A 10,007-nucleotide genomic window follows, 5' to 3' on the forward strand; every position below is an offset into this window, starting at 1 on the left:
CCTTGTGAGGATTTTCTGAAATGGGGTTTTGTATTCCATCTGCACTTCCTTCCACTAAGGGAAGAGAGTAAGCGTCCCCAAAGATAAGAATGGAAATTTGATCACTTCCTATGTTATTAGTTACATACCACTATCCAGCCTGCATCATTAATTTCCATATAGCCCTTTGCATATAGGGAGTAGGAATATAGGTAAAGGAACCCTGCAAGGACATAGACTCCCTTTCAAACTGAGACGAGATACCCACCTCAGGTCTTGTTTCTGCATTGCACCGATACAATCGCTGAAATGCAGCCAGGCAGGTCTTGGTTTGCCGGCAGCTATCCAGTCTTCTAATTTTCAGACGTCCATTTTATACAGTTCTCTCGTCCACACTTCGTGTCTACGGCTTCACCTTCCTAGAAAGGCTGACGCTGTTCCCACCTTTACATCCTTCCACGGAAAGGGCAAACGCTGGTGTGCTGCAAGTAACAGCGTAACAGACAGACACAGTAATCTGTGAATTTGCTTCTTGCAAGTTCAACAACTGGCCTCACCTTCCTTCTATGGTATTTGCACATAATACACAAGAACCTGTTGTTATGAAGTGTAACAGAAGAATAATTTGATCCAGGGAGAAAGAAGGCATAAAAAATAAAGACTGTGACTTTGCTCCAATGTAAAGAAGCTTAACCTATTTACGTTTTAAAGGAGAAAAAACACTGACTAGCCGCTTGTCTGGTCTTCCTTCCTATGCAGGTATCTATGTTGTACACATTGTCTTCATTTCCAAGCATTCCTGTTTAACTTGAAAGCAGGCGTCTTGCTACAGCTGGTACAGCCTTCCATATAGGAGAATCCCTTTCCAAGCAGGTTTCTACTTCCACAGCTATGTGAAAACTGGAAAAAAATGTGCTGTGTCTAGCGGAGGATCAACCTTGTACTTCATGTGTCTGGCAAGAAACAGAGTGAGGCAGCGCAGCCTTTTGTTCAGGGACTTCTGTGATAAAGAACCCGTGTTATTTTCCAAACAAGAAAAAGTAAGAGAACATTTATTTGAAAACGAAGAAAAAAGAGTCTCAGAAAAAATGCTCAACTTTCAATGGCCTTTAACAAAAGGAGCTACAATCTCTGAATTTTGACCATACCTCAGAAATAAATTCAGAACAACGATGCAGTACGTAAGTTGATACATGACATTTTTGGACAGAGGAAGATGTATCATAAAGGTCACTAAAAACACATTAGAAAAATAAATGCGTGGGAAGTGTTTTGAAAGCTTAAATAAAGGGAAAGGAGAGGAAAATAGAGAAAGATAAAATATAGGAAGATGACTCAGGAACTTCTAACAAAGCACCAGATCTGACACCAATACTCACTATGGTCAGTGACAAATAATTTAACCTCACGTGTAAAATGAGGATAGTAGCAACCTCTTGGGGCATTGGGAGACTTAATTAGTTGCTATTTGTAGATTCAACAGAAAGTCTGAAGGTGAAAGCACTAAATACTAAGTATTATTAGCTTCTAAAGTATTAATTTCTGTAATTGGGCCATGACAACGTTACAAAAAAGTGGATCAGTGTCAATTTTTGAAAGAAATTTATTCTTATGGTTCTATCATGTCAAAAAGGTACCCAAACAAGGAATTTTGCTTTTAAAAGTATTAACTGATAACACGTCTATGTAATACACAATGCAGCTTGTCATCTTCAATTCAGAGCTTCTGACTCCTACCCAAATTCACATTCCACATTCCTTAAGAGGAAACATCATGTCATCTTAACCAAACAGCTCTGTGAGCTGCAAGCTCCCAAAGCTCTTGGTGAAACTTGCACTGCTATGCATTCCCGCTGTACTCCTTAAGAAAAGCCCACAAGCATTGATTCATTAACACAAGACATGTTCGTTTGTGTGGCTGAACTCTTCCTTACGCTGCCTGATCCCTCATTAGCCAGTGCCGGGCTTCCCAAGCCAGCTGTACCGGTGGTTTTTGAGCTGGTTTCTCTGCTCTTCCAAGGCAGAGATAAATGACCCTTGTAGAAGTTCTGAACCAACAAGAAAAAGAAAAGAAGAGCAAACCCAGCCCCCAAGAGTTTTAAAACAAGCTTCTCTCTTCGGCTGTCCACAGATTTCTGTTTTGCTGCCTCGTTCAGTAAAGAAGGTGGTACTGAAGACTGAAAACCCTCAGCTTCTGCTTCATTATGGTTATTTGCTGTGGCAACAGCATTTGCTTCCTCTGTCTTTTCTTGGGCATAAAGGGCATAGCGGGCCACAGTGATAAGGAATTCCTTCCCTTTGGATTTCTCTACTGAGAGACAATCATAGAATCCAGCCGCATCCACTGTCACATTAAATATTGCCATTCCTCCATCATAGAGGAGATATTTAGAGTCCTCGGCCTGAAGTCTGCTCCCATTAAACTTCCACACTACGCTTGCCAGATTCGACAGAGGAACACATTTAAGATGAACATTGTTTCCAAGGGTGAAGAGGCATTTTCTCACACTACTTTCTGAAATTATGAAGATAATTTTTTTTAAGTAAGAACGCTGGGGATTTAGTTTAACTGACATAACCAAATACATATTCAAATAAATATAAAATTTAATTCACCCGTCTTGACAACAGGTAATGAACAGGTAAGGGGTAAAGACAAAGAAATCCCATTACTGACAGGTCTGACTATCAGCGACATCTTGCTGGCCTTACTCCCACTGACATGTAACAGAATCAATACGGGACTAGAAGTTTAAGACTTCCAGACTGAAATCTGATTTTGCTTCACCCGTATACATAGCCATGCATGAATAACTTCACCTTTGTATGCCTCAGCTGCTGTATTGGTTAATGACATCTCTTCACAGAAATGCTTTGATGTTTAGATTTGCCTGCACAATGCTTGTATCAGCTATGTGAAAGTTCCCCAACTGTCCCACTGATTGCCTTATTATCATTTGTTGTGCAGTCTAAAATATACAAGACTAAAGACAACTCTGACTTTAAAGAGACGTAAGCGGAGGTAAGAGATACATCCTGCGTCACTGAAGAAAGCAATGTATCTTGCAACTCATTATGAAGTCACTGCATGATAATACCAGATCACACACACCTGCAAGTCTACATTAAAAGTGATTAATTTCCCAATCCCACTAAAAATAATAGAAATAATTTTAAATGGCTGATAACAAATAGCCTGATTTTTAAGTGTACTCTTGAATAGTATGTCATGTATCTGCACAGCAGCATCCTAAAGCAGTGACAGGCTTAACAGGACAACTGATGCGTTGTGTGATTTCTGCAAAGTGGCTGTGGGAGGGACACCGATAACTTCAAACGGGTCACATTTATGCTTCGCTTGAGAGTAAGAGTTTCAGTCTGAACTGAAGTATTCTGACATTTAGATTGAGAGGGTTAAGAGCGTTAGGCAGTACCAGCTCAGTGTGGGTGTTTTTGGTCTTAGTTCAAAACTAATAACATGATTTTAATTCTGTGGTTTTCCATAATGCAAGAATTCCAGTGAGCACAAAGCATTTCGATTGCATGAAGTTAAAATAGTCTTTCTTAAAACAAACGTTCACATACCTACACTAAAGCAGCTGGAAGCATCCCCATATTTCACACTTTGAATTAAATTCCTGAAAAACAAAACAAAACAAAACAACCCAAAACCCAAACAGATGAAAACACAGACAAGAAGCGTTCCAGCTTCTATCATTCCATTTCTAGGAATCATCCTAGTTTTGTGTTACAGACGTTAAGAGTGCACTGATAAAGCGATTTCACATCAGGCATGCAGCTGAAAAAATAGCTTTTTACTTACGTCGTATGACCAGTTTGATTTGCCAGTAGAACACATTCATTAGCAGACTGAGACCACGCGCAGTAAGGATCCCTTGCCAAGATGCAATCCCAGCAGTATTCGTAGCGGTGGCACTCAGAAACTGGAAGCTGCACCACTTGAGATAGGGACCCTACATACAGCATTCCCTAGAAATGCAGGAAGGAGTTCTTTCACAACAGTGAGTGAGATTTTAAGCTGTTATTTCCTAATATAGATTGTAAGATTTTCTGGTATTTATTAAAAATATCAGTAAACTACAAATCTTGTAAGAATAGATGGTGATATGAATGAGAAAAAAAACCCTAGCTTTCCATTGACAGAGTTCCTTCCCTGATTTTTAAATAAACATAAAGGCTTGTTTCAGTTATATTTTGACACAAAATCTTCTTCTACAGAAAAAAGATGTTTTGTGCTTCTGTTGTTAACAAATACATGATAGAAACAGAATCATGAGACATTTACAGGCTATTTAAAAGCCAGAAGAACAACACAGAAGAGCAAGGCCTGAGGCAAGCTGTTACAGCAGTCACTTTCCATGTGTAGGGACAGAAGTTCTACCTTTTCAGAAGACAGCTGGAGAGATTGTACAGGCTCAGCAGACAGAAACAGCTGTATCTCTTCCACAATGAACATTTCCCCCTCACAATTGAAAGCTTTATGCAAATATCCATCATCTACATAAAATGAAATGTATTTCTAAAGATAAACTTGTTTAAATATAGCATAACATTTCAGCCTGATAATTCATGTTGAAATTAGGTAGAGATTTAGAAGACATTCCTGGGCATAGGGAATTTTTGAAATTCTTCAAAGCAATTCTTATTTTTTCTTTCAGTAAGAGAGAAGCAATGATTTTTTTCAGGGGAAAAAAAGACCTCAAACAATCCCTGAATTTGCAAATATTATTATGTCAAGTCTCCTTTGATATGGAAAGTTTCTAAAGAGAGCCTTTTAATGTCCAACAAGCCAAACACATTTAATCTAACTGGGATGAAAAAATTAAACTAGCAAGACAGCTTCTGAATGCAAAACTTCAAACAGAGCTGATGAATACTTTTACTTTTTTGAAGTCTCAGAAAAAAAATCTGGAACAAAATACATAAAAACGTATAGTATCTTTTCCTAAAATAAAAGCACTTACCTGTTCCTAGAAACATAACATCGTGTGTTTGTTTATCCAGGCCAGTGACTCTGTCTACTACAATCCTGGTATAGTTTGAAGCTCTCTTCACTAGCACCGGTCTATTACCAATTGGATTTACGGAATTATCCATTAGAGGGTGATCTCTAACAAACTGCAAAACTTTGTCAGGCAAGTCAGAAGAAGTATTATACCCAATACTCCGGGCAAAATTATCAATGCACTAGAAACAAAACATAACGAACATGATTACAATTGCTTTTACATTTCACCAAGGAATATAAAAAGGTGTATTTCCTTCTAAACACTCAGTTATTTCTACTTCAAAAGATAAAAATCACTATTTTCCTTGCACTTTATGAACTAGCTAATAAGCCCACATCTCTTGTGGAGCAGAACTGTAAGCAAGGCAGCTTTTCAAGGAACCTTTGTATGACGGAATGAGAAAGCAGGTCTCTCTGCTGATTATAAACACTGCATTTATATTGGTAAAACATGAGCTAATGATTTGCTACCAAAAAAGATAATCCAGAGGCTGTTCTTGAATTAGAACAAGTAAATTCATATTTACAGCACCAGGACGTGGAACTGGCACTTCTCCCCTATATACCATCCATTTAACAGGGGAATGTTCCACAGTTACCGGTCCTTTGTAGCTTCCTTTGGAGAAGACTTCCTGAATATTTTTCATACTGTATGCACAAACAGCTGATATGTCTAATCTTCCCCTTAGAAGAAAAAAAAAAACAACAAAACAACACACAAAATAAAAGCAAGTTTTATTGGCTTTTATATAGAAAGAAATACTGTAAAATAACCCAATCTCCACAGTGCACACTGCTGTATCTTTTTCGGGATTAGTCAAAAGAGACCTAACACTAAAAATACTTCTCTGTTGCAGTTTTCATGATTCACTAAGAAGAGAATAAAACAAAGACATTCATAAAAGATGGTACTAAATATGTTTCTGTTAAAAATCAAGTAACCGCCCTCAAATAAATTAGAACAACTTAGCGAATGAGGACCTTTTGACAACCTTTCTTGTAAACAGACAGATGAGCCCAAGTATTATGGTAATCAATGTTTTGACAGGATTCTCCTCCCTTTGGCTCCGCGCTTCTGACACAGACCATTAATTCTTCTTCTAATCCCTCTAACTCATCCTACTGAAAAACACAATACTTTTCCTCTTTGCCTCCAATTACAATGCTTTTCAAAATGATGACTGAAAATTTAGGTAGACTTTTAGGAGTGTCTGGATCAGACACTGATGTGATTTCAGTTCTACCAGTGAATACCAAGCCTAAGGCTCTTTGCCACACCCAAAGGAATAAATGTTCTACAAATTCCTGTCTTAGGACACATTGAAGCCAACCTGCCATAACCAGAAATAAAACTCAGGTAAGCTCCAGTGGGTATAAACTGAGAGGTAAATAGCTGGCAGGAGGCTAAGCTGGACAGTACTGACTGTGCTGCATTCCAATAATTCTGATGCTTTTATAAAACATGAGAACTACCTACTCACGGTTACTTTGTCATTGGTATTTTTTGAGATGTAAAGTTTTGATACACTTCGTCTTGTTTTTCTTCATTAGTCAGAGCCTTAAGAAAAAGCTAGTTAACCCTAAAACTTGTAAGGTATTTGTTTGGAGTTCTGTTTTCATTTTCACAGAACATTACATTAGACAAGCAGGCCATGACACATACTTCTTTTGGAGCAGGAGAATAATTCTGCACCTTGAAATGTCAGCTGTTTCCTTTAGTGCTAAAAAGACCAGAAGAATCCAGGGCTTTGTGTATGTAATTATGTAATTTTATATGTAATTAGTTTTAATTGCCCCACCATCCGACTACAGAAAACGTAACTCTGAAAACTTGGCTTAGGAGAAGCTTTTGGTTAGTCTTTAATTGAAGGCTTTGGCCCAGGAACCAAAACCAGTTTGTTTCAGATGATTATGTTTGCTCAGTTGGATCAAGCTGTAAGAAAAACAAACATGGTCTATTAAAACATGCAGCACAAGTAGCTGGTACCTTCTTGTTCTGAGTTAAAGCCAAAAGGCTGTATTCAGGCTATTAATACTGAATGAGAACCCTTACTCAGTTCATTACAAACTTCAGTAGCATACGTAGCCCTCTGTCTCACCATTGTGGGGAAAAAATTCCATAAAATACGCTGTCCTGCCACTTCCTTCTCCTAAGTAAAAAGATGTCCTGGACAATATTGAAATGGAAGTTTAATTCTGGAATGGAACAGGAAAGGCGGGATTTTAAAAATGATGTCCATCTTCTCTGCAATATGCGTTTTCCACCAAGATCACCCTAAATGAAGGAATAACATCAACACTGTAGAATGTATAAAGAAATAGACGCAATTTTCACCTAATAGTGTTGCTGTGGGGAAAAATATAGTTGGCCTTTCAATACAAATCTCATTTCAAAGGCAAAGAAAAAAGGTTTAAAAGTCAAATGCAACCTGAACAGCTGGTTCTGTTCTAGCAGGAAAAAGAGGAAGCTAGTTCCGAAATAAAATGTATATGACAGAATTTTGTTTGTGTAGATACCCTTGTTAATCACTCGACTATGAAACTTCATCTGAAATACACTAAACAAAACTTTTATACTACAAATACTAACTCTGCAGATACGGGCAATTCTGGACACCAGAAGCTTGTCATAGAATTCAAATTCAACAGCTGTTTCAGTGAAGAACACATAAATTTTATCATCATCTCCATTTGGATTAGATTCACTTTCATGCACTATTTCCATGTTGACAAAGCTTGGTTCTGAAACACATGGATACACAAAACATTTTAAGTTTATTCCAAGAAAAACAGAAATGTCAGATATTATTGTAAAATTAAGTCTAACTGAACTTTTTTGTGGACTAGCGGACAAGGAAAGGGCTGAAAAGTATTTATGAATCTATCAAACATTAAGAGACGGAACTGTGCTTTCATAAACGGAAAGGGGCTGTGGCTCGTCTCATCACCGTAGTCCGTAGTCACGAATTTCTTTTAAATTCTGTCCTTAGTTCAAAAGGTCACACTACAAAATCAATATGAGTCATACTACTACCTTCTAGAGAGAATTTATACACCCAATTAAAGTTCAAGAGACTGAAATATATAAAAAACCTTCTTACCATTAAGCCATGATGTTTTGAACTCTGTTCTTACAGGATTTCTCATACTGCGAAGTATTATAGGTTCTGTTCCCAAGAAATTATTTGAAGTAGCTGAATAAAATTCCCCATCTGTAAAGATTTGGAAGAAACAAAAAAGTATAAAGTACTTATTTTTAAAATGCAAAGACATCTCATAAGGAACAAATTGGGGTTGACATGCAAAAATAGAATTAGGATAACAGTATCCAGTAACTTAGTTTAGGTGAGGAAAACCATTTCAGGTTGCATGTCAGTCCAAACATACCTACAAAAAGAGACGCATACTTTAGAGTTGGTTCAAACGGACACTTTCCTCTGCTTTCTTCAGCTCTTCTTTGCAAGCTTATGTTCGTCCCATGGATAACCTACGGCAAACAATCATTTAAATAGGATGAAAAAAATAACATTTGATAAGTACTCTTCTGGTCCTTCATAGTTTTATAATAGAATTAGGAAAGTTTCTAATGTTCAACAGGAATATTTTGAGAAAGGTGGTCAAAGATCTGCCATACTACTGAAATATCCTCAGTAACACCTGTATTCAAACATAATTACCATATGATCACAAGTTGGGTGATACGCATTGGTTCCACAAACATATAAGTTAGAGTTATTTATCTTATGAAGGAAGAGGATGTAGTTCTGGCATCTTATCTAAAATAGAACATAAAAATAAAATCTTCATAGTGTAGTGGATTGCATGTGAAATATCCTGGTGTCTTAATAGCAAGCGAACAAACCCAAGAGGTTTGAATGAACTTGCTTTTACTGTATTTATTGAAAAGAAGCTTGATAATGTAGCCATTTTCATTTTAGGTAATAACTTCAAGGGCGAAACAGAAGTTCCTACCTTGTCCTTTCCTCTACGAATACATTCCAGTTGTCTTTCCTGTGTAGCAAACCAGTATTCCTAAAAGCCAAAAATACTTGTAAGGTGGCATGCTGCAGTTTTTTTTCCCCCACAAAATTATGTGTAACAAAATCCCCAAATAATCCTAACTTTGAACCTATTGGGTAAATAAGCATTTTTCTATGTATCTCCATAATGTACAAGGCAAATAAATAACCTGAAGAGAGGTACTGCTTTGCTTAAAAGATTCTGTGATAACATTTCAAGTCTTGAAATAGTAATACTTTTATGCATTTAAAATCAGAACATTATGTTCAAATTAAGAAAACCACAGAAAAAGTATTTTCTTAAAGAATGCGGGGGAAAAAAAAGAAAAGTCTTTAATTTACCCTGGCTATTTCTCTAGAAATATTATTCAAGTCAAGAGCAAATACTGCTTGTCTGCCTCCAACAAATAACGTATCGGTTTCTTCATCCACAAGGAGAGTGGAAACATTGGATAGTCCTTCTTTCATAAAAGTGTGTGTACTTCCAGCTGTAAAACATAGAAGATAAGTTATTTTTAAAATATTTATCACTAAAATCACAGTGGTATGTAATAAAAATTCCGTATTGAAAACAAATTGTAACAGAACAAAGGTAAAAGCTTATACACATTTCCAGAACATTTTCTAAATAATAGGAAAGTATTTGAATAAATGCATGGACATCCTTTTCCCAATTCATTACTGGAAAATAAACAACACTATTATTATTATTATTACTACCTATAAGCCAGAACCTCCAGCTACAACAATTATTGTTCAGGCATTCCTCACTGTCATTTGGATGTTGCACCCGCAACACTTGAGGTGAAACAGTCCATAGCATTCTTTCTACGCCTGATAAAAAATAAACTCCCAACTCGGTGCTATGTTTCTTTCTGCTTGTGAAATGACTGTTTTTCACTTACTTTGGTATTTTACTGTTTTTCTGGGAATGCAGTTCCCAACAGATGTGTTTGTCTCTTGTATTAATTGCAAAACAA

At 36.9% G+C, this 10,007-nt stretch overlaps 1 protein-coding gene across 1 annotated transcript; it reads right to left on the reverse strand.

Moving 5' to 3' along the window:
- Positions 1–3,798: 3,798 nt before the first annotated feature.
- Positions 3,799–9,495, reverse strand: LOC103923287 (semaphorin-4D-like). The gene is made up of 11 exons (XM_009331581.1): positions 9,370–9,495; positions 8,981–9,040; positions 8,686–8,784; positions 8,396–8,495; positions 8,110–8,220; positions 7,599–7,750; positions 7,108–7,283; positions 5,536–5,692; positions 4,965–5,187; positions 4,382–4,497; positions 3,799–3,969 (listed from the first exon to the last, which is right to left on the reverse strand). The coding sequence occupies exons 1-11, from the start codon at positions 9,493–9,495 to the stop codon at positions 3,799–3,801; spliced, it is 1,491 nt and encodes a 496-aa protein (XP_009329856.1).
- Positions 9,496–10,007: the final 512 nt, after the last annotated feature.

Source organism: Pygoscelis adeliae, unplaced genomic scaffold (assembly GCF_000699105.1).
Source record: "Pygoscelis adeliae isolate BGI_AS28 unplaced genomic scaffold, ASM69910v1 Scaffold419, whole genome shotgun sequence".
Lineage (NCBI taxonomy): Eukaryota > Metazoa > Chordata > Aves > Sphenisciformes > Spheniscidae > Pygoscelis > Pygoscelis adeliae.